This window comes from Ostrea edulis, chromosome 8, assembly GCF_947568905.1.
Source record: "Ostrea edulis chromosome 8, xbOstEdul1.1, whole genome shotgun sequence".
Lineage (NCBI taxonomy): Eukaryota > Metazoa > Mollusca > Bivalvia > Ostreida > Ostreidae > Ostrea > Ostrea edulis.
In genome coordinates, this window is record NC_079171.1 from 60,636,434 (window position 1) to 60,662,512 (window position 26,079).

A 26,079-nucleotide genomic window follows, 5' to 3' on the forward strand; every position below is an offset into this window, starting at 1 on the left:
ATGAGTAATTACTACTTCATCTAAACTCTCGCCGTTATTCAAACTCTCGCTCTGGGGTGATATAGTTCGGCCCATTTGCATACAGTTACTGTAATTAATTTTTCTTTGCGTGCAATTTTTTTTCAGCGAAGTTTGGAAGAACCCCGTCGTCGCGAATATTTCTCGCCGTGAACCAGTCCTTTACTGTCTCTTGTATTTATGATTATCTCAGTCGCGAAAAGTATTTGCTGTGAACCGGTTTATCACAAGTATATCGTGAAATAAAGTCGTCGCGAATGGAAGTTGGTATATAGTATTCTGGTGGTTCATGTTCTTAGAAAAAAGAAAATGCTCCAATTCCAAAGTAGTCGTGATCAAAGTTAGATTTGTCAGTCGTCACGTGATCAACGAGGTGAATAGCATTGGAACCTGACCTTTTTTGACTGAATGGAATGTAGAACATAGAGTCTGTCATTGTATTGTTATCGACACTTTCATTTCCGTTTGGGTATCATCCACCTGCCTGATATCTCCACACTCCTCCCCTTATCACGAAAACATGACACCTCCCGTTATCAAACAAATATTTCCCTCCCTCGCCGTTATCAAGAAAGCATGACTTCATGCGCTATATAACATGTAAAGTGACATGGAATCTTGAAAGAAGCGATTCTGTTACGACGCTGTCAAGCAGGATTACGGAGAGAAGAACGGGAGGATGATTAGAATCGGAGTGGTGTGGTGTATGTTGATAGGTATGCGCTATGAGGGGTGTTACGCATTATCATGTAATCGTTTGAGATAGAGTTCACTCTCCCCAAGACAAACAGAAATTATAAATATTCTTTCAAACCAGCGAAATCAGGGTTTTATCCGCTGCTCTGATTTAAAAGTTCTTTTTCTTTTATTTTGATTCCCCACCATAGAAACGCCATTTTCATTTGGGGACAATATATTTACTTTTTAAAAATGAAATCCGTACACTGCAGGGGCACATGGGTTTATCTACGACTCTTTTCATTTCGGATGTCGACCCATCACAATGTTCTGCCACTTGTCATGCGCGAACGGATACGAGAAGGACGGCTCAGGATGTGACATATGTCACTGCAAAGGCGTGGGTAAGACAAATCTCGTCTACAAATTATTCACGTTTCCTATTTATAACTTTGGGAAAAACTACCGTTTTCAAAATACATGTAATATAAATTGAAGAATGTCAACACAAGGTAAATAAAAATATGAGCAGATTTTAAACTTTTGGAGTAAGCTTTTTGTTTAGAATTCATAATGCTGCATACAGCTGTTGCTTACTTTCACTTTCTGCTTTCTATTTAGGTCGAAATCTGTTTACGCTAAATTCACATTTATTATTAACTGCAGTCTTCGTTTCACTGTTTGAGCAATGGAGAAATTGTAGCGAAAATCAATCTTTCTACTTTCTTTCCTTTTTCTATCGTCGTTAGCCAAGTATGCCTCTCTGTTCACCCTTGACAAGCAAAGATGTTATTTCCTGTCTAAGTAACATGCACAATGATTTATTGTAATTTCTTATATCCGATAGATAATAAGAAATGATAGATGATGTATATTTAATTGCTGTTATAAAATTTAGAAATTCATTTCAAAATTAAGGATTATCTCCCTCATGCATAGCTCTTATCCTTGGACGAATTTGGCTCCACTTTTTTGGCACGCTGTTTTTGGCTATATTTAGCTCTAAAACTTCATTGTTATTTCGGATTTCAAACATTTCGGTTGAACATCACTGAAGAGACATTATTTGTCGAAATGTGCATCTGGTGCATCAAAATTGGTACCGTATAAGTTTTACATGATAAACATCAATTCAATGATTTCAAAGTCAAACGCACAATTAATGATATGACGAGATAACATTTCGAAATGTTTCAAAAAGTGAAATTGATTAACTAAAAACTGTAAACTCCAATGGTTTCAATACAGAATAAATAACAGGATTTTAGCAACAAATTCGTTTCTATTCAAAATTAAAAAAGTAAATTGTAAAATGTGTACGTTTTGTCACAGAGAGGAAGAGACAATAGAACATATACTGTGGGAATGTGATTGTGTTCAAGTATTCCTAGATGAGTTTCAACTTTACATAGAGGATAAAACAAACTTTCATATAGTTTTTACCAAAAAATATTTTATTTTAGGTACTCCTGGTAAAAAGTTTTGTATGCAAAATACTCTTATCCTTTGGTTGAAATACTATATTTATACAGCAAGATGTACTGAGAAATCATTGAACATTCGTTTTGCAATATCCTACTTAAAACTCTTTTATGAAACACAAAAATTCCTATTTTACAAAAATGGTGATAGCGAAAATTTTGATACCCAGTGGAACAGATGGAGCCTGATCTTTACTTAACTCTCTCTCTCTTCCTCTCTCTCTCTCTTTCTCTTCCTCTCTCTGTGTGTGTGTCTCACATATAAAAAAACTTGTCTGTATTCCTACATGATCCTTGGTATGCATATATTGAACATATATTATGATATATACAGATTGTTTACAAAAAAAAAAAATGAAAGGATGTGTTAGATAATGCGGATTTCTCCGTTCTGCGTTTGTGGCTTTAAATTTTCGTGTAGAAATTTCGTTCCTGTTGTAGACACACACCTCCTAATAGGGGATGGCAACCATCATCACATCCAGAACGCCTGTATCCCCTCGCAGCAGAATTGCCCTTTGAACTGTGAATATTACGTCAAGGGAGGAACCGGATGTGAATTCTGCATGTGTGACAATTCTCACCACAGTAAGTGGATCTGTTTTCTTTCTGATTTTTTTTTTGCAGTTTTAGAAAGTCAGCCATGGGTATTAATTCAAAGACGGGTGAAGCTAACGAAAAGTGACCAATCTCATAACTCCCATAAGCAATACAATATAGATACATACACGGATCCCTTGATATATGAGGAGTAAGCATCACCTGTCGACTGGTCACACCTGTCGTGAACCCTATATTTTGATCAGGCAAACGGAGTAATTTGCAGTGAAAATCAGTGTATAAAAACGGCCAAACAAAGTAATGCAAACCGTTCAATTGGATCCAAGGAAGAATCTTTTTTAACTTTGGAGGGATTATATACTAATTTATGGATCCACTATGATATGAATTTATGTATATATACACATACATACAGTAGTTACAGTAGCTCGCCAAATTTATATCTCCAATTCAGATTTCCCTGCTTGAATCTATGAGTTCGTGTATACCTAGTTTCATTAAATGTCATTAGTTGATTAACTAGACCGGGAGCTGGCGAGTGAATAGTATTCTGTGTGTTTTATGATAAAAATCTAGCAATCAAACGCAAACAACACACCCACTAAACGTCACGTGGATTAAGTACAGGAGTCTTTGTTTTTACTGTAACAGAGGAAGGATCATGTGGACGTTGACTGAAAAAATCATAAAAGGGCAGTTCATGGAATGACGAAATAAATTCTTCTATATTTTGTTTCTAAATGCTCGAGTGTGGTAGCAAATCTTTGTGGACCGCGCGATAAAACTTTTTACAGACACTGGCTTATTGCATAAAGGGCAGATAACTCTGTATTTTTTTTTTATACAACGCACATAATTTGTATAATATGGCAATATAAAATTGTCTGTCAAGTATGTTTGATGCACAAGCCGTATATAAAACATTATCATGATATTTCATGGTGTGCACTCACATAAGAAATAAAACCATGTATTTTGACCATTTTGTAGACTAGGTAGGAATACATCACGTTCAGATACTACCCAGACACTGCATGCTTATTAGTTTGACTACTTTAACAAGCGTCAATTTATCGTAACAGATACAAATCAGCCATCCTCCACCCAATCAACAGCGGCCTCAACCTCAACAAAAGCAGCGACCTCTACAACAGCATCAGCGACATCTACTTCCGGTCAGACCGGCGCCACCACTCATGATCCAATCGACTGCGAGCTTACAAAGCAAGTTTGTGACGAGAGGTGTCATGGCGAATATCTCATTGACCACAAGGACTGTACATTTTGCGTCTGTAAATCTGACCTCGGTTAGGTAATTGTCCGATACTTAATTCTGCTTAGCAAAACAGAGAAAACTATAAGGTATGGAAATTAACAACCTTTGCACCATGCAACTAGGAGACGAATTTTTCCTTTAAAAGAAACTCTTTTGTAATTATGACACATTTAGTGAATGTCATCACATCTGGAGAGAAAAAAGATTCTTCAAGGAAAGTCAACAGAACATAAAATACATGTACATACGATTGATTGAATATCGTAAAACATAAACGCCCAAGGTCAACGCATGGTAATACGAACCGAGCTTTGCGTAATGACCGGGGCGGACGTATCTCCCCGATATTTAGTCAATAACATTTTTCATTGTACTAACTTTTTAAGATATATCTTTTCAAATTCTATGCATTTCTAACACTAGAAAAACACCTTCATTTTAATTTTCGGTGGAAAACTATAAGTATGCACGTCCATTATTATTAGTGAACAGATGTCACGTGACGGACTTCACAATCAAGCAGATGTGACGTCATAAATGAGTTAAAGTAGTTCCCGAACATTTACCATGTGGGCTTGTCCAGATCTTCTCTGTAGAATATATTGGAAAAGATTATCAGAATCATGTAATGACACAAACTCGTCTATTTCAGGTATGGATGTACAAGTCATATATCATACAGAGTGTGAAAGGGACGAGGGAACAAACGCGTGCATGAGAGGAACCAATCAAAACATTTTGTATATTTCTAAAGAAATAAAACATTAATCGGAGTAAACAGAGTGTGTATTATTGATGACTCCGGCAGCTCGAGACGTCAGACTTGTTTTAAATTCAACTTTACACAGTACCTGTTTGTATTTGTAAGGCTTTATTGTCATTTCATATTCTAAATACAATGTATGCACGGAAAAATTAACAGATCTAAAAATAAAAGTATTTGTATGGGCGAATCTGAATAGATAAATTTTCAAATTATCTACATTTTCTAATATACGACATGGTGTGTTTCAAATATCCATCTCTATACATGTGGTGATATATGGTATCGCGTTACGTCCCAATCAAGAACATCTATACTAAAAATCTACGTCATCGATTATTAGTTTGCTCTTGTTGAAATTGCACAATTGCTGTGTCTTCCTTTGGTGTATATTTAGCCTGGGGATTCCCCGTATCGTTTTGAGATTTCTTCCAAGACGACGCTATATCCTCGAAAGTTCTATTTTTAGTTTCTGGTAGATAGATGTACACAAATATCCAGAACAGAAGCAGCAACACGGTGAAGGGTAGAAAAGAGTAGTTCCCCAGGCCTTTCTGCAAAACGAAAGTAAAATACAGTGAAACGAACGCTAAGCAAAAACCGAAGGTAAAATATAAAGGGCCATAATTTGAACAAACTTAAATCTACACTATGTCAAGACGCTTTCATGCTAATTTCATGTTTTTTGGTGTAGTAGTTTCGTGAATTAAGATTTTGACTGACTAACGACAGACCAAAGGTGATCAGAAAAGCTCAGGTTAGCCAATTATCCTGGTTTAATTACAAAAGGGAAACGAGTTCACCTTGGCAATTATATATTTTAATTTCAAATGGAGATCAACCCATTTTCCCGTCTCTCTGGCGGATTAACACGAATCAAACATCGTGATTTGTCTATGACGTAGATAGGGAAAACCAGACGCCATTATACACATTGTCACGACAGGTGCGCGGTGAGTAAGTCCTAAAGGTCGGTAGACTCAGTAAATAACAACACAGTCACCAATACAAGGTCATCCAGTCCTAAAGTGTATGTGAACTAATATTGGATTAATTAAATATTGTTTCCTGCTCGAAACTCCTTCATTCATATGGAGACGCCGCCATTGCCGGGCAGGGCTGCAAAAGTTAGGCCTGTGCTCGGCGCTTACGGCCTTTGAGCAGGGAGGGATCTTTATCGTGCCACACCTGCTGTGACACGTGGCCTCGTTTTTTTTGTGTGGTCTCATCTGAAGGGCCGCCCCCATTTAGTCCCCTCTTACGACAAGCAAGGGTACTGAGGACCTATTATATTCCAGATCCTCACGGGATTTTTTCTCTGTACAGTGGGGACTTGCACCAATAGGAAGCAGTCCTAGGGACACCGTCTTGAAACCAGACAGAAGTAATTCGTCCATTGTAGTTCAAAATTACCTGCATAATCGGAAAAAAGTATCCAACAGCAAAATTGAACACCCAGTTGACGAGGACTGCTATACTCATTGCGGAAACTCGCGGTCCCTGCGTAAATAGTTCGGCAACTATCATCCAAGGAATAGAACCTGCAATGAAATCAAAATTTTGTTAGAAAGCCCGAAATCAAAATAGCTTTACCCCCTCCCCCCCCTTCCTGTCTTAACAAACTGAGAAAAAAGTATATTTGAATCTCAAAAATATCTGTATTTCGTTCAAGATACTGCAGTGTTTTATTTGAAAGGACGAAAAACTCTTCCGGATATTGTTTCTGCAACCGAATTGTCTTCGTTGAAAAGGCAGATCCGCCACACCATGCAGAAAAAATAAATCAAATGCCATATCTACCTTTTGATACTAACAGCGATGGTTCAGTTGTTGACAAAGGGAAAATAAAACATAATCTCAAAACAATGTCGCACATTAAAGCAGTATGAGCTTTCTCACACTAGATAAAATATACGCACGAGATAAATTTTATTTTTTACAATACGTAAAGGTTACGACGCTTGGTGCCGGTATACGCCATGAAGCGCACTACATTAAAAGTAGACAGTTTTACCCTCATGTATTTGTAAAAATGAAATTTATTTCTAATATCCACATTCTTCATTTCCGTCGGAATTTCCGGCTGTTAAAATAGACGTACTGTTTTTATCAAGTAGTTCTGTAATTCATACGCGCCTTGTTTACAACTGCATCGCGTTCATGATGAAATGCTTATCATTACAATTAGTTAAGGTATCAAAGAAAAAAACATTGGGAAAGTAAATACTACCACGTAAACTGAACATATCAATGATTTCCGTCGCTTATAGAATTGCATAAACTGAAATAAACATTGTTTTCAATGTTTATATACCCTATAAATACAAATAACTTTGATATTTATTCCTTCTATTTAGTACGCATCCATAGTACGAATGACTTACAACACAAAACAAACCTCGTGTTTCGTGTTAGCGTGATATAGCGCGTTTTAAGAGTCGCGTTATTACGATTTTGCACATTGCCCTATCAGGACCCCATACTAAGGGTAATTGATGACAAAAAGGTGTTCGTAAATACATAAAGTATTTTTTCAATGAAAGTTAATACATAGACTTGCTTAAGTCTCTATGTTGTTTTTATTGCTTTATCGTATCGTCCAAATTTTAATGTGTTTCAGAAATGTAAATATCTGCTCTCTGGGTTATACTTAAATGTCACCAAACATAAACGTTTGGCATTATTAAAAAGTATTAAAGAGAGCACTGATTATTAAACATAGAGACTTGAGCAAGTCTAGTTAATACAGTAAAACACGGTTATTGAGAACTTCCAGGGCTAGCGAAAAACAGTTCGTTATAAACAAATTCCACATCATATCCGATAAAATTGTCGTTATTTTCCTCACAGAAGGGATTAAATATCATTTCTCAATAAGCATGAATTCGTTATGGGCCTGGTTTAGTGTATTATAATTCGTTATGGGCGTGGTTTAGTGTATTATGAATTCTTACCTGAATTCGTTATGGGCGTGGTTTAGTGTGTCATGACTTCTTACCTGGGCCAATGGCGAAGAAGACGACGTATAGTAGGGAGACGGCCACGTTTGCCTTGTCGAACCACGTGACTTTGTCCTGTTCCAAATAAAGAACGTGTTTACATGAAGCGTCACCGACAAAACATAATCAACATCCACGAACGGCTGATCATTTAATAAAGGGACTGTATCAATAGCACTAAAGTTGTGATTATAATTACCTTAAGCTGATAGATATATAAAATCGCCCTTCATGTAATGGAACGAACATTAAAATTCAGTAAATTTACGACAAATACATTGAACAAATACATTTTTTTTAAGGTACGGACTGCGAGGCTTCACCCTGGTAGAGTTTTCATTTGACGCGCTTTTTTTTTTTAAGTTTTAAGGTGGTGCCGGGATCTAGAATCGAACCTGGGTCTCACCCAGCGAGCGTCACAATCACTAGACTGCAGCGACACGTGACGTTTCCTCCTCACCCAGCGAGCGTCACAACCACTAGGCTGCAGCCACACGTGACGTCTCCTCTGAACATGAATCCCTGTGTGTGACGTCATATGTTATTTCTATCGTTTGGGGAATGAATTAGACAGAATCATTTTCTGCTTGGTGATCATAATGAATGGATTATTCCGGATATTTTAAGTTTTCAATTCGAATACCTGTATAGGTATGTTCAATCATGCGGTTCAATAGAACCGGTTTTAATCGAGTAACGATGTAAAATCAGTTTTGGACGACACATAGAGCTGTTAACACGTTTAAATTTTATACTAATCCAACTTGTATATACATGTTATGTACATAGTACGTTGCATTGTTACAACATTAAAGCTGCTGCGTGTCGTTGCTAGTCCATTTAGTGTGTTAAGCTGTTTTATTACTGATCTTGTATAAGAAATGAATGGGTTTTAAATGAGAACACTTTGTGGCCTGCATAACGTGTATTCGCTGTGTAGACATAGTCTCGATATGGTACATATTTATGTAGCTGGTTTTATCTATGGTTGGACAACAAAACAATGACCTTGACCTGTAATCATGTGACTAGAAATAAATTTTCATTTTCCTTTCTTCACTTGCATTCTTTGTGGGAAGATGGTATCTGGAATGGTACTTTAATTCACTGTGTGTCCACACAATGACGACAGACAAACCAGTACCTACACTCAATACCCCTCCCCTAAATAAAAGGTGAAGATAACGAACAGTGATCAATCTCATTACCTACAAGCAATACAAATTAGATAGTTGGGCAAACACGGACCCCTGGACACACCAGAGGTGGAATCAGGTGCCTAGGAGGAGTAAGCATCCCCTGTCGACCGGTCACACCCGCCGTGAGCCCTATATCCTGTTCAGGTAAATATGATACGCCGAGATTTCGATAATTTCAAATCTTTTTCGACAAAAATAATACTTACCGTCAGTGAGAGAGTTATTGTGATGAGGATGCTGAAGAAGAACATCCCACCCAGGCCTGTCAAGTGTAAGCTCCGCCTACCGATCCTGTCCATCAGAGGAATCGTGATGAGCGTCATCGTAACCATGATGGCGCCGATTCCACTTGTTGCGTGCGCAGCCATCTCATCGGAAATACCGGCGCTCGTAAATAATTTGAAGGAATAATAGAATATCTAAAACAGAATAGAAAGGCAAAGCATAATTTAGGGGCAGATCCTGAAATGTCTTAAAGAGTAGGGGGTGGGACAGTCTGTAAGTTGTCATATATATATTCTTTATTGCTTAAGACATATGTCTTATCACATCAATTTCATAAATACATGTACATAAAAATGACATTGTATGGCGGTGTACTAATTCAAGCAAGCAACGGAGAATGACTTAAACAAGGTTTTCTCGCAACTTAAGTGCAAGACATAAATATTTCCCTAAATTACAAAGTTCGTGTACATTATGAACACTTAATAATTGTACAAATTTGAATGGTTTTTGCTAATAATGCTTTTTGATATATCTATGTCGAAATTCCTCGTAATGAGGACAAATTAATATAAAGTGGTATTCGTCCTCTGTCATTTTTACAAAATTTACATACTCTATTTTCTCTAAGTATATTGTTATGGCGGCCTGTTTCAATTTCAAGATTATGAGAGGATAGTCTTATTCGACAAATGTGTCTTTTATACATATTAGGTGTAGGTTTACAAAGGTAATACTGTAACGAAAAGTGATCAATAACATGTTTATGAATAATACACTTTGAAGAACAATTAATTTGTTCAACTAAACTTTGAACACACATATCAATCAACCTCTGTTTTATAATAGGAAAGAAAAGTTTAGAAGTTGCATTCTCCTGAAGGCTGAATACAGCATTCAAATAACTGTGCATTAAAACGACTGCACATTAAAACTTTCAAAAGGATTTTCCTGTACTTAAACATTATACCCTTTTCATTTTATGAACAACAATGTCCTGGAGACGCTGGTGTGTTGCACAGATAAATTTTTAAGTTTTGTATCTAGCAAGTCCGAACTTCTCACACAGTGAATCAGTTACCTATAAAAACTAAGTGCTGTAACTCCGTCTACTAATTCATTCTAAAACCAATGTTTCCATTAGTCCCCGTCAAATCTAAGTACTTACTACATCAGTCCCCGTAACATCTACTAATTACTTATTGCATCTGTGCTGCCCTCATTCCGGAATTTTATATTCCGTGGATGAGTCAGTAATTAGTTTCTTGTTTTAGTTTTTGACTCGCTGCATGGTTGCACGAGTCATCATATTGACATAATCTTACCACATTCTAAGCGTAATTCTGGCCCCCTTAAAGAGTAAGTTTACTTTCTGTGTCCTTAATAAGTGTTTGTTTACATGTTTAAATATTGCACACACCATTGTTTTGCATAAATGGTGCATTTTCTCCAAGTGTACTAAGTGACCCGATTTGTGTATTGCTATATTTAACATGGCGGCGGGTCAGTTCAAAATGTTGTTTACCATATTCTCATGTCAGTTTTTTCCTAGATACATTTCATGTAAGATTATTATTATAAGCTTTAGGACTACATTTATACTCGTAACATTATTCAGTTCATAGGTGCTTACTTTGTGGATAATTTGTAGAGTTACCCTTTATGCATTACATATCTAGAGCAAGTGCACTCCAGTATTGAAATCCTGTTTGTTAAATCAGTAAAATGTATTACATACTTACAACATATAGAGTACATATTAAAATTTCTCACGTTATTAATGTCAGGGCCGTAAGTAGGGTTCTAAATCAGGGGAGGCAGGGGATTGGGGGCCGCCGATTGACTTTACGACTGAAAATGACACTTTTTAAATCCCAATTTATCATGTTTGTGTTTCATTTGTACTATGTAAAGAATCGTAATATGGTGTCAAAGACAAAGGTGCTTGTCTTCATTTTAAACATATATCCTATAATATAACATTTATATAATTTTATTTTCTTTTTTGCCAAAAAATCAGACGAGGCAGTTGCCTCGTCTGCCTCATCGGCAGTTACGGCCCTGAATGTACAGATAGTCTTATTTGCTTATCTTGTAATTCTATATTAAGTTACATATATGTTAGATAGATGTACTATGTTTATGCATTGTTGTATTACATTGCGCATTGTAACTATTGTAGTTTTCACCCTCTACGGAGATTTGGATGGATTAAAGACACCACAGCATCAGTCCCTGTAAAGTCTACTAATTACTTATTGCATCAGTCCCCGTAAAATCTACTATATAAGTACTTACTACATTACTCCCTGTAAGTTGATAAACAACTAAGTACTTACTGCATCAGTCCCTGTGAGTTGATAAACTACTAAGTACTCACTGCATCAGTCCCTGTAAGTTGACAAACAACTAAGTACTTACTGCATCAGTCCCTGTAAGTTAATAAACTACTAAGTACTTACTTTATCAGTCCCTGTAAGTTAATAAACTACTAAGTACTCACTGCATCAGTCCCTGTAAGTTAATAAACTACTAAGTACTTACTGCATCAGTACCTGTAAGTTAATAAACTACTAAGTACTCACTGCATCAGTCCCTGTAAGTTAATAAACTACTAAGTACTTACTGCATCAGTCCCTGTAAGTTAATAAACTACTAAGTACTCACTGCATCAGTCCCTGTAAGTTAATAAACTACTAAGTACTCACTGCATCAGTCCCTGTAAGTTAATAAACTACTAAGTACTCACTGCATCAGTCCCTGTAAGTTAATAAACAACTAAGTACTTACTTTATCAGTCCCTGTAAGTTAATAAACTACTAAGTACTTACTTTATCAGTCCCTGTAAGTTAATAAACTACTAAGTACTTACTGCATTGATTCCGGACAGTTGCTGTGACAGCTGCATGACGACACTGATGATCAGGGGCATGCGCAGTGACCTCTTCTTCAGGAGGTGGAGTATTCCAATCTGATTAATAAGTTAATTACAGAATTCAACCGCACGTGCTTGTTAGACCACTGGACGTGGTCAGGTCCTACAGCGGCCCCTTGAAATCACAATAATGTAAATTTGTGATTCTTTCTAGCTATAACAAATTTCCAATCGTTTATGAGCAAGGAAATCTGGCCATTGAACTTAACATAAGGTTAAAAGGTCTGCTTCAAGTTTCTCTCTCTCTCTCTCTCTCTCTCTCTCTCCAAAAATTGAAGAAAAAAATCATTTTTGATGCTACACATTAAAAAATTAACTCATAGCAACCAAAATATTGACCCTCTATCAGCAAGGATAAGAGACTCACAAGACCAATATATACACGTGGTCGTAACTCTGTGCTGTGTAAACAAAACTCGAGCCTTTTTTATGTTTACAAATAAATTAGTGAAACGTTGATTTTGTAATTTAAAGCATCCCCATTTTGCACAAATGCAAATCTAACTTTGAATGGCATAATTTACCTTAAAGATACTTGAAATGTGATATAGGTTAGGAACTTTGATCGATGACCATACATTTTCAAAACTTTGTAAACAATGGTACATATGTATACCTCAAGATTGTAAACAACGGTATACTTCAAGATTTGTGAACAATGGTATACTTCAAGCTTTGTTTATACGACAAATAACAAATTCTCTATAATGAGTCATAACCTTGGATATTGTGAAACCTTTTAAACACATGCATATAAGGTGATAGATTTTGATTATCAAATGCGAAAAACAAAATGGGGAGGGGTGTGTGTCGTGCATCAGTCCCTTTAACTTTCACTCTAACGTCGTGATGTTAAACCGTCATTTTATCAATTACAAGGCTGCTTGTTATACAAGTACAATGAACTAAAGATAAATTTGCAAACAATGATGTCATCGTATTTTATCTCCCGGGGGGGGGGGGGGGGGGGGGGGGGGGGAGGGGGAGGGGGGGGGGGGTTATAGAATTATACAGATGGTTCGTCTTCACCGATTCCTATTTTTCTTTAACGATATTAGATATGATTAATCAAATTATTGATATTACAAAAGTAAAAAAAAAAATCTTATTTTGTCCCAGATATGTATTTAGTTATACGCAGCTGTTTTTTTCATACAGTGTATTTCTATACTCTTATACTGCACCAACACAAGATCTTTAGCACTCGACATTCATACTTAAAATGATTCAAAGAAAACTACTCGGCAATATCACGTGACTACTGACCTTTTTCTCTGACTGCATGGCCTGGTGCTCCTGTCGCATTTCATTCATATCCCCGTCCACTCCCGGAGTCCCTCGGAGTTTTACCAAAGCTAAAAGAGAAGTCAGCTGCTTCAAACATTGCAACAAAGCCATATTTTCATTGGATTTGAAAATTAAGCATGGGGGAAATCAAAATCATAGAAGTGGCGGATCCAAAAAAAGGTGGGTGGGTTTCACGACCCAAGTTTGTACATTTTCCGCCCAAGAAAGGAGAGGAGGTGTTAAAGGCCCCGAAATGGCAACAAAGCCAATATCAAACACAGAGGAGGCTGGTGCTGGTGTTACAACCTTCTTACTCCTCTTTTAGATCATCCACTGATTAGAAACAAAGATCTTCAAAGAATTGATAACTTTAGTATGAGAGCATTTAATGGTACACTCACCATTCAAAGCGTCCACCTCTTTCTCTTTGGTTAACAATAAATACCGAGGGCTTTCCGGACAGAACGGCATCGTCAATAGCTGAATGGCTGCCGGGGCCACACACAACCCTATAAATTACATTACACACAATTTACACAAACCTACAGATAAAATTATATTTAACACACACAAACCTATAGATAAATAAGATTACGCAAAAAAAAACACAAATCTACAGACAAATGAAATTACACAAAATCATAATTTGAATGGTCAGGGAATCTGAATTTAGCCCATAGGAAGGATAGTTAAAACACTCAGGAAAAACTTCACGTAACGGAAATTCCAAAAAGATTGATCCATTAGTGCATTTACATTAATTGAATCACGCGCTCGTCCTTTTCCATAACCGGTTCATTTACGGATATATCCGAGTAGTTTGGTTGAAATTGGCTCAGTGGTCCTGGAGAGAAGATTTTTAAAAGTAGTCAATGTATTTTCACTATTTTGCTATTATCTCCCCGTGAAGAGGGCGTGATCCTTCATTTGCACAAAGCTGAATCCCCCTCACCCAAGGATGATTTGTACCAAGTTTGATTGAAATTGTCAGTGGTTCTGGAGAAGAAGGTTTTTACATTTTCAGCGTATGTTTGCTATTTCATTATCATCTCCCCTGGGAGAAAGACGTGACCCTTCAATTGAACAAATTTGAATCCCCTTGCCCAAAGGATGCTTTGTGCCACGTTTGGGTGAAATTGGCCCAGTGGTTTTGGAAAAGAAGCCGAAAATGTGAAAGTTTACAGACAGACGGACGACGGACAACAGGTGATCAGAAAAGCTCACTTGTGCTTTCAGCTCAGGTGAGCTATAATGTCACTGATGTTCGTGCTTGTATTTATACCCATCCGTAAAATTCAGAAACAAGAAACGATGCTTACTTCCTGTTTAGGGTGAAAACTAAATCAAACTTACCTAGAAGCACGTGCCAATATTCTCCATTACCGAGGATTTCCGGAAAACCGAGAATCTGTGACAGGAAGATCCCTATGGTAACGCCGAACTGGTGGAGAGTTCCGAGAGCGCCCCGAATGTCCGCCGTGGCAATTTCCGTCAGATACAGCGGAGTTAGTCCCGTATACAGACCTAAAAATAGAAATCTTATTCAATTTCCTGTAAAATCAAGGGGCTTTAAGTAATCGTTTTGAGCTTCCTTGCGAACTGTTCGACTGTTCTTCCTGTCGAATCTAATTTACATACTCTATGATCGATATTTAAGCATGTAAGCAGCTTAAATGCTGGTTGGTGGTATGCTGTTTAACGCTCCGCTTGAGAATTTTTCTCTGATTTGGAGACGTCACTACTGCCGGTGAAGGGCTGGGATATCTAAGTCAATGGTCGGCGCTTATGACCATTGAGCAGGAAGGGATCTTTACCGTGCCACACCTGCTACGACACGGGACATCCTTTTATGTGGTCCCACCTAAGGACCCCTTCGTTTAGTCGCCTCTTACGACAAGCAAGGGATACCGAGGACCTATTCTTAACCGGATCCCTACGCACAGCAAGGTAAAGTAAAAACAATCTGTACAACTCTTAATATGAATAAAAAATAATGTACTTCCCGCGGTTTAAATTGTGTGTCTGCTTTGTGGTTTTACGTCTCATTTGAGATTTTTTTTACTCATACACAGTGTAGGCGGAGTACTACAGATCGTGACGGGTGCCGCTCGGGGTTGTAACACTAAGGACGTCATGCCAACGTCAACCTTGATTTTTACTTTTACGGTAACTTCCAAATGAATCCCGCTCGCGCGGGTACGTGAGAAAGTTTCCCAGTTTACTTTCGGAAGGTCGGTGGTCTCTTCCTAGGTACATTGTATCTGGGTTCTCTCTTCCACCAATAAAAACTGGGCGCCACCAGATAACTGAAAAATTGTTGAGTGTGGCGAAAAACATCAATCAATCAATCGACCCAAAAGAATAGAACAATCAGTTCCTATGTCATAGACGTGTTGAGTTTGACGCGGCCGCCGAGATCACGACTCGAATATGCCTGTTGAAAATCAAGCGTCCCAACTAGACTACCGGAAGCATACTTGCGAACTACATCTCTTAAATGAGTGGGCCAATCACAGTCCGTCTGCGCAAATTTTCACCAATCAAAACACTGTACTTACCGCAGTTGAAGCCAATCAGAAACCGGGCCACTATAACCATCTCGTAGGAGTGGACTTCTCGACTGAACAGAAAGAGTCCCCCGGCCGCGAAAGCGAAGGCATTATTCAGCAGCATCCCAAACTTTCTAGAAAATCAAAAGATTGTCAGTGTGTAAATTCCAGGTGAGTACAAAACAACCATTTCTACATAAAATGTTCAAAGGAACAGGGAGATGGTGTAATCCGCGTGAACACCCCTCTAGATCCGCAAATGCTTTGGCCATAATTTGGTAAATACTAACCTGCCGAAGAAGTCCGCCCACCAACCAGCCATCAAACCTCCCAGCATTCCACCGACAGCAAAGATGGCGACGAGAAGAGAGTAGAGATTAAGCTGTGTGTCCCCGTCCATCGGCGTGTTGAAGCGGTAAGCATGGCTCGCGTTCATAAATTCCTTAATTTTCTGTTGATTTCGAGGAAAGTGAAATAAGGATTTTAATAAACAAACAATCGAGAAATTCGAACGCAAAACGAAAAAAAAAAATGTTTGCACCATGCTTTGCAGGCACGTAGCATTGACGCTTAAAGTTGAATATGTTACTGTGTCTAAATTTCTTGACAAGCAAAGAAAAATATGCATTTACATATGAAAATAACTGCAATTAAACGTTATCTAAAAGAGGGCAGTTCCACCCCCATCTCCTGGTTCTACGCGCCTACTTCACTGCCAATTAGATTACCGCATATATTGATTGGTGATTATCAATTCTGATAGTATATGTGGCAGTAAACGTTTTCATGACAACCAACTTGTTTACATGTATCTGAATATAGTAAGTGAGAAAACCTTTTCGGGAGCGTTGATGACTCCCGTGTTATAGCCATACTGCAGCGACCCCATAATGGCGGAGAAAACGGCCATCGACAGGTAGGCGGTGATCCTCTGAAACAAAAACAAAAATAGATCAACTTCATTCCATTCATTAAACAATCTACAGTAGATTGTATTGCCTTGGGTTTCGCATCGTCAACAGGTTACAGCCTTTAGAAAATGAAACTAGATGCCCATTGAGAAAGTGAAACTAGACGCCCAATAAGGTGAAGATTGTATAATATCTAATTAGTTCGGCTTCTGTGTAAGACGTTTCGCTATAATAAATTTCAAGCCTAATTTTCATTCACAATTATGCATCATGTTCTTTAGACTGTGTAATCCGACAACCTGCCTAATCTGGAAAACATCCTCGTCCGATTGGATATGTTGCTAGTAACCCCCTGCCTTAGACAATTCAAGCATTTAGTTTCGTAAAGAATATTTCGAACTCTGCAGCCATTGTATGACTTGTCAGTAGAACCCAACCTGCGCTTACATTCCTAAAATTTCGTATTGCATATCATACCCGTTACTATATCCTCTCTCACAATGAATTGCGAGGGGTTAATTAGATACTATGCAGTGTACACTTACTCCGCGCAAGGGTTCTATCGGTTCCGGGGTTAACTGATCACGTGACTCGCTGTGTAAGCCCGGCATTTTGGATGTTGTTTAAAGATTAGTAGGCACAGGGTATCCTCAGGTGCAGGTGTCCTCAGGTTGAGAGTGTCCTTATAGGGGCAGGCGTTCTCAGGTGTAGGGTGTTCTCAGGTGCACGATGTCCTCAGTCGTTTTCAAAGGTCAATCTCATTTTTGGAGTATTATTAAAGATAGGGTAAGCTGCACCGCAGAAAAAATCTTCCGAAGAGCAGTTCCAAAATTTTCTGGAAAAACAAATCATGGATTTCAATGTATCTCGGTCAATATTGCCCCCTTTGTCTCCGGAATATATTACCACTTTGACTCCGGTCAATATTACTCCTTTGCTTCCGGTCAAGTATTACCCCTTTGTCTCCGGTCAACATTACTCGCTCGTCTCCGGTCAATATTACGTGACATGGGTTTTGTAGTCTATTATTCTCATTTCTTAATGCCGAGCGTTTGACTAAGAAGCAACCACTACCTAGATACTATCCCACGAAGAACCGGGTTACAATAGGTCCTCAGTACCCCTTGTTTGTCGAAGCGACTAATTTTTTTTCTTCGGATGAGACCGCAATAAACCGAGGCCCCGTGTTACAGCAGGTGTGGCACGATAAAGATCCCTCCCTGCTCAAAGGCCGCAAGTGCCGAGCATAGTCCTAAATTTAAAGTCCTCCACCGGCAATAGTGACCTTTCCATATGCATGAATCATTCTCGAACGGGGCTTAAACACATACAACCCACTAACCAACCAATCTATATTTCTATGTTTGACGCGACCATAGCACGAGCGTGGCTCGAACGCTCGGAAAAGTCACAAAGTGAACGATCTACCACTGAACTACCGCGACCGCTTTAAAAGTATGTTGAAAAAAGTCCACAAAAAATAAATAAATAATCATTCAACCATGAAACTAAGCCTTACAATATTCGTAAGAATGGGTCAATAGGTCAACTGTTACATAGATGAAATTTGATCTGTATCTCATTGCATATTCTTAGTGGAAAACTGTCCGGAAAACTGTATTCCGCATGAAGTCCCATATATCTCGTCAAAATTACTGATAAAACTTAGACGTGATCTTAAATATAAAGTAGTGCATGGAAACAGCAAATCCCAGCTTCCTAAATAAAAGTATGGTGACAAATGTCCGGAACATTATAAGTTGTTAACGGACAGAAGGACGGACGGATGGAGACAAATAAATTGACATTTACATCATGATTAGTCGTCAGGAAAACATTTGCGCGACGCTAGCCATCGTGGTTAGTAATAATGTGACAGATTTCAATACTAGCCCACTGTCGTTACCAAAATTTTACTATTAAAAACCCCATAATTATTAAAAGCATATCATTCATCGGGATGAATATTCTAGTACTGGAAGATATTTTGAAGCCCATGTACTACTTTTAAAATAGTTTGAACCGGACATGTCCAATTGAAACCTAAACCGCAATATAAACGGTGAGATTGAAAATTCCGATTTGAAGAACTAATGTTTTTGATGATATTCTTTTGAAGAAAAAAACCCATGATGCTTTGTTAATTGAAGTGTTTTACATTATTCATATACTGTATATAAAAATATGATTTAATTACATTAAACTTAAAAAATAGTCCTTTAAAAAAGTTGAAATTGCGCACCATGAGCGACAACTAACAGGACCGACCGCAGCGGGCCAAATGAGTGTTCCAGTGACCTAAAAAAAATGTATGTCTTATTTCATAACAAAAAAATCCATGTATGTATACATATATATACCTGTAACAATATTTGTAAGTCCTGCAGATGCGTCCAGAATTGGTTTTTTTTTTTTTTACCGGGGATGTTCTGCAGAGAAGACATACACCGTAATGAGAACTCGAATATATCCCCGCCACTAGGGGTGACTCTCAATGGGGGACAAAATCAATAACGCAGCGACGGGGGGAGGTCATGGCGCTTATGAAATCTGATAGACTAAACTTTTATTTAACTATGCAAACCATGAATAAACACATCTCAGACTGTGTTATCTGTCTCGGAATTCTATAACGGGCTTAGTCGATACACATTTTCAGCCGGTACTCGGCTCCGTTTTCGGAGTGCTAAATCTTTACTTCACTAATATATCTGTCTATAGGTGATTTTAAAATCTTACTGTACACAAACACGGAACTTAAACGTCAAATAAATTCCCAAAGCATGGGTTAAAATCTAAGACACCCTTAGTGCACAGTCACGCCGCAGATCTAAAAGAAAACGTACAGTCTCTCTCCTTCACTCTCTCTTTATCTCTCTCTGCCTCTCTCCTTCTCTCTCTCTGTGTTCCTCTCTCTTCTTTTCTCTCTCTTTCTGTCTCTCTCTCTGTGTCTCTCTCTCCCCCTCTCTCTCCTTATATCTCTACCTCCCTCTCTCTTCTCTCCCCTTCTATATCCCCCTCCCCATTATGTCTTTATCTACCCCCTCTCTCTCTTTCTCTGTTTGTCTCCCTCTCCTTCTCTGTCTCTGACTCTCTCATATTCAAACCAGGTGGTTTCATTGAGAATAAATGGGTTAAGCTATTCTATACAGTGGTTGTTGTTTAAGTGCGGATTCTTGTTTGAGGTGCAACAGTTACAATATCTGCTAACGTTTTGTCATATAGAAAACCGGGTGTCGCGGTTAGTGTAACCATGGTATTGTGTCAAGGTTAGTCTTTTGATATCAAAGGATATCGAAATTCCGTTATAGCCGAATTCTAGTGATTTATATGAACTGTGACGATTTACGCCTCCATACATGTACATGTGCTTCATGAAAAAAAAAAGTGTGCTGATGCGAAGCTTGGCTGTTCATATCCTTATGTATTTCGAAAAATTAAATTATTTTTTTAATTTTCATTTTACTCTCACTCTGCCGGAATATTCCCAGCCGCTAAAATAGTCGGACTATATTTACTAAGATTCCTACGCATGTTGTTCACATTCATGAGAAAATGGCTATCATTTGAAATGGTAAAAATATCGAAAGTAAACAATTGGAAAAATGGATATTACAAAATAATTCCGATGTTATTTATTACAGTTGCTTTGAATGGAAAATAAATCTAAACGAGAATTTACACATCCATAAATCCAAAAAACGTCATGTATACATACGCGCCTGAAAACAAATAACATAGTGGGGGTGAGCTATTTAAATTAATACAGTCAGGGAACGACAATTTTTATGAATTATAAGAATCAAACGCTTTTATTCAATTTGTGAGTAAAATGTCCAGAGTTTACACATCGATGAATTCTTCAAAAAGAATGTTTAACCCCATCTTGTGTCGTAATTTGACACAATGTACGAACATTTCTACTTTTTTGCAAACACCGACAGGTGTATCAGATATATAGTGTCAAGGAAATCAATGAAAATATATAAATGTATTCAAATTTAAAAAAAAAAAAAATGGCACGCCAACATTATGACTTTTTTGAGCTGTACTGTACGGAAACGTTTAAGTACATTCTCTTGTTCTCTAACTATCAACATGTCAACATTTAGAAGTCGAAATGGCGATAAAGTTTCCATATAGTTTCATTGAATGACATATTTGTCTCGTCTTGGATATCGTTGTAAATCAACATGATGGCTTCTCGCTTATCGTCCAAACTTAGGGCTGGTATCTATTGCTAGATGTCCAAAAGATGTCGTCAGCAAGATGCCAATTCTATCCTCCCAATAAATAACTTTTGACAATATTTTTCATCTCATAAGCTGCATGGGGTGATATTGCCCAATATCCCAATTGATACTTATTTTTTTCATGTTTCTGCTGTTTTTCATCTAATAAATTCTGTATTTCATTATCAGTTAAATCAGTGAACCTCGTCATTACACAAAGTACGCAAAGAAAGCAACAAACTAAGAATCACGTGACTTGCGTAACCAATAGAAATTGGGCAGTCTATTGCCCGGTCAACAGTTTAAGACTGATCAACAGTCCATGAGAGTGGGAGTTGGTCTAACAGTTATAATGTTTGTTATAGGGAAAAAAATTAAGGTGTAGAAAAAACTTGTATAATCATGAGGTTATATAATTATAAAACCATTAGGTTATATAATTGTAAAATTATAAGGTTATATAATTGTAAAACCTTTAGGTTATATAATTGTAAAATTGTGAGGTTATATAATTGTAAAATTGTGAGGTTATATAATTGTAAAATTATAAGGTTATATAATTGTAAAACCTTTAGGTTATATAATTGTAAAATTGTGAGGTTATATAATTGTAAAATTGTGAGGTTATATAATTGTAAAATTATAAGGTTATATAATTGTAAAATTATAAGGTTATATAATTGTAAAACCTTTAGGTTATATAATTGTAAAACCATTATGTTACATCATTGTAAAACCATTAGGTTACATCATTGTAAAATTGTGAGGTTATATAATTGTAAAATTGTGAGGTTATATAATTGTAAAATTATAAGGTTATATAATTGTAAAACCATTAGGTTATATAATTGTAAAATTGTGAAGTTATATGATTGTATAATCATGAAGCGCCGCGTGAAACAAACTGACGTAGTGATGAATAGCTTTATGATTCTATAATATCTGAGATTCTGACCGCGGTACACGTTAAAGGAGGTTCGACATTTCATTGTGAATTGTAAACTTGATCTCGGAAAGGAAAGATCCGCCATGTTTTCTAGCACGCCCTTGTTTATAAACAATGAACTTTCCACGACATTCCTAGGCATGTGTTTACATTTTATAAATTTTGCCCAGGGATAAATTCACATAGGTCACAGAAGCGTAAATCAGTGTACGGGGGGATCCAGGGGGTGTGTATTCATTTCTGATTATTTTTTCTTTGACTGTCTGTCCATTGAATTCAGATGAACATTGCATTCTTAACGAGCTTGTCATCAAAAAACATGTACACCGTATCTGCATCATTGTCATCACTGTCTTTTTCGCAGGTGAAAAAACCCCACGGAAATCGCCATCATATCAAACATCACCGTCTTATTAATGTGATAAAATGGATGTCTTAAGCAATGTATTCCACAAATGTTTAAAATTGCAGGCTATCTATCCACAACGGTAATGATTTTTAATTTTTTTTTATTTATTTATTTATTATTATTATTATTTTTTTTTTTTTAAAGATCTGATTGCTTATTCACGACACTTGAAAAATGTAATATATGTGAAAAAAAATTAAACTGTTCAAACTACGGGCGTTGATCAATGCATTTAGGTTCAATTAAATTACAAAGAGATCGGCTACTGGTGAAAAATCAAGGGGTGAAATTCTTATCTCAACGAAATATTTCGGCTGAACATGAATAACGTCCACCCCGTGTATGACCACCAGTATCTAGATAGATATATAAACATGTATATATAGTCAGTGTATCCCAGATTCCTGACACTCTACATAAAGTCCTCTGTAGGTCAGACTCAATGGACGGGGACAGATAAGTGACCAGTCCCAGTACAACTTATCTCTGAGAGAGAGAGAGAGAGAGAGAGAGAGAGAGAGTCCTGTCAAATGTGCAGATTAAAATTTTCAATTATGATAGAATTTAGAAACGTGATAGACAAATTGCACGTGCTTTCATAATGATAAAAAAAACCGGATGGGGCGCTGTTAAATGTAAGTCACTATTCCATGCAGGAACTTTGATCGTGGATACGTGTATTGGTTCATGCCTAGTCTATTATAAGCGTTCGTTGAACTTCGTTGACAGATTACATAACATATTTATAACATAGATTACATTGCATGTAAATACTGTAAGGGGTACTGTTTATATAACTCAGAGAGAGAGAGAGAGAGAGAGAGAGAGAGAGAGAGAGAGAGAGAGAGAGAGAGAGACTGTTTATATAACTCAGAGAGAGAGAGAGAGAGAGAGAGAGAGAGAGAGAGAGAGAGAGGAATATTAACCTACCTCACAACAATTCTGCCGGTACTTTCACTTTCCCTCACTACACGTGTCGCGGTGTTCCGTTGATAACACGTTGCCCTGACATTTAAGCAAACACAATATCTCTGCTGTCAGTAGACGGTTTAAGCACTGTTTATCAGACACCCCTCGGTCAATAGTCAGCCTTACTGAAATATTTGTAGGTGAGATATCGGAACATTAAACCAAACTTAATCATATTTATTTATACATACACATTTCTTCAACAATGTTAAAACAGCTAGGTACTGTATATGTATCTCACATTGATCTGCTGAGGCGCATTCAATTTACCTCAACGATGTTAAAACGGTGTATATTTTACATTAATCCGCTGAGGCGCTTATGTATATAATATTCATCTTAATATACAGAATGATTTGAGAAATAAATTGAATAGGAAACGATGAGATTGTCATATGACAGGAAGTTTGTGCAGGTCGGGTTTATAAACTGCGAAAATAATCCAACATTCCGTTTACACGCGCAGGATATCAACTTGTCCACGTGCTTTGTTATGGTTTGACCACGCACGCACGTGGATGTTGTATAACGATCACTGACCAATCAAATTAATCCATCACAATTTTATCATGGCTGTTGGGCTAACCGTTGCTATGGAGCTCTTTTTACCATGCTTTACGTAAAACGGCGTGTAATACATACATTCATTTTATCATTTTGTTTGTAATGACGAAACTTTTTAAAATAACAACAAGTGAACAAATCGGTAAATAAACTAGAATTTACAGTAACTTAGAAGGAATACTATACTGTCCGTTGAATTGCCTACTGCATGAAACTAATAATTTAAACTCACAGAGTTACAAGAATCATTTATTATCATGCAATACAAGCCATCACAATCTTTCATAGGAAATAAATAATGATAATAAAATAAAGTCAAAATTAAAATTGAATTTAAAGTGGGTTTTTTTTTAATATTAACGTATTTGTCAATTCTTTGCTAACAATGACCCCCCCCCCCCCCCCCCCCACGCGCCTTCCTTCAGATTCAGTTAATATCATTTACATGAGCTCGCCTAATTAGTATATGTTTAGACAGAGCGCGGGAACAGGATCCTTTTACCCAAGTCCTCGAAAATCAACAAGTTAGACTAGATTTGATCATTATCATTCATACCCTTTGCTCCAACACGCACATCTTCGCGATTAAAGAGTCTGGATGACCTAGACTTCAACGTCAGTCGGCTCTGCATATATATGGTCGTATATAAAAATCATCATCGTCACCGGGACATCTAACGGTTAAATGATTCTCAAAGTTTGAAATGTATTTACTCCTTCTATATATAACCCTACACAAAGTTTTCGCACTAGTTTGGAGTTGATTGAGAAATCGTGGGAATAAATTACATCCCACATGGTAAATTATATTGAGTTTACTTTTAAAAAACATAAATTTAGTTCTCGTTTTCAGCATTACAAAATATTTGGAGCAAATGTTGTTAAGAATGGCAAATTCGTCAGCGTCACCTTAAAATACTATTATGTCTCGCATTGTAGATAGTTTTCAACCCTCAAGTCATGCATTTTATTTTTATCTACCCCATTCATAAGCGATCTAATCTTCATTAAGTTACACGGGATCACTCGTCACGTAGAGACAGCTTGGTTACACATGACAACATTCATTTTTTAAATTTTTTTTTACATCCTTGAAGTCTGAAGTGTATGTGCTTAAGACTATAAGGTACTTGATTGATAGAAATACACGAGAGTTAATCAGGTTAATGCAGAACTTGACCGATCAGCAATGCTCTTGGATTTTAATATCTGTATTTAATCCCAAAGATCATCAACAAAATATGTTCCCTCCTAGCCTTAGATTATTATAATTCAGTCCAATGGAAATGCGATATAGAATATCTCTCCCAAGGGACACCGCGATGACTTTTTTTTTTCTTGAAGGTAAACATTATCAACATCTGGTAATTTTCCTCTTGTTATTACGGTGAAATTTGCTCTCTCTCTCTCTCTCTCTCTCTCTCTCTCTCTCTCTCTCCCCGATAAATCACAGTTACTTAAACAATACATTACTTCTTCACCTTTTAGAGATAAAAATGACTTTGTTCCTACACGTTATCTTCGATTGCTTGACATCCGGAATCAGGATACGCCGTCAGTGTAGATACTACAATTAATCATAATACACGTATAGTAGTCATGTTTTAGGTCAACAGAGTGCAAATCTACGTTAAACCCGGGAAAATGTAGCCCGTAACCTAATTAATGAACAGATATACATACCGGATACGGGGGGTTTAAATTCACGTGGTAATCAATATTTACAAAAACACAGCTGTTTTCCACCTTGTCCGGTTGATCCAACTGTTTGACGTCGTCAGTATGGCGGCCCTGTCGGAATATAAGCGTGATTGTTCCTCACGGGAAGGTACACAGACTGGGAAGGTACACAGACTGGATACAGCGAGGCTCCGTCCACGGGTCTGTTTATTTCGGCCAAACGGCTACTCACCTCAACAAACATTTACTTACGGCAGCTAATTAAGAAGTCCTCTAGGGGATTGCTTTAAGTAGAGGTTACCTGTAGTTTACCTGCGTTTATAAAACAGAGCAGAAGTTAAAGGTGGCTCATTACCATTAAATTTTATCTAATGGCTCATTAAAGTACCTCGCATGT

At 37.3% G+C, this 26,079-nt stretch overlaps 2 protein-coding genes across 6 annotated transcripts; one reads left to right on the forward strand and one right to left on the reverse strand.

Annotated features, from left to right (window-relative positions):
- The first annotated feature begins 625 nt into the window (after positions 1–625).
- On the forward strand, positions 626–4,792 carry LOC125662518 (uncharacterized). Its single transcript, XM_048894770.2, has 5 exons — positions 626–734; positions 969–1,100; positions 2,619–2,765; positions 3,821–4,050; positions 4,667–4,792. Exons 1-4 carry the CDS (start codon positions 698–700, stop codon positions 4,048–4,050), a joined length of 546 nt encoding a protein of 181 aa, XP_048750727.1. The 5' UTR covers positions 626–697; the 3' UTR covers positions 4,667–4,792.
- A 74-nt stretch (positions 4,793–4,866) lies between these two features.
- LOC125662502 (glucose transporter type 1-like) lies at positions 4,867–25,932 on the reverse strand. 5 transcript variants are annotated; one of them, XM_048894743.2, is made up of 15 exons: positions 25,686–25,841; positions 25,484–25,569; positions 23,400–23,559; positions 17,428–17,717; positions 16,807–16,902; positions 16,262–16,422; positions 15,981–16,105; positions 14,776–14,946; positions 13,824–13,931; positions 13,402–13,490; positions 12,073–12,171; positions 9,182–9,394; positions 7,776–7,851; positions 6,191–6,318; positions 4,867–5,331 (listed from the first exon to the last, which is right to left on the reverse strand). In XM_048894743.2, the coding sequence occupies exons 4-15, from the start codon at positions 17,491–17,493 to the stop codon at positions 5,107–5,109; spliced, it is 1,557 nt and encodes a 518-aa protein (XP_048750700.2). In that variant the 5' UTR covers positions 17,494–17,717; positions 23,400–23,559; positions 25,484–25,569; positions 25,686–25,841; the 3' UTR covers positions 4,867–5,106. The 5 variants fall into 5 exon arrangements, with proteins under 5 accessions (XP_048750700.2, XP_048750699.2, XP_048750701.2 ...); XM_048894742.2 differs by having other exon boundaries at positions 23,400–23,563; XM_048894744.2 differs by lacking the exon at positions 23,400–23,559 and having other exon boundaries at positions 25,686–25,932.
- Positions 25,933–26,079: the final 147 nt, after the last annotated feature.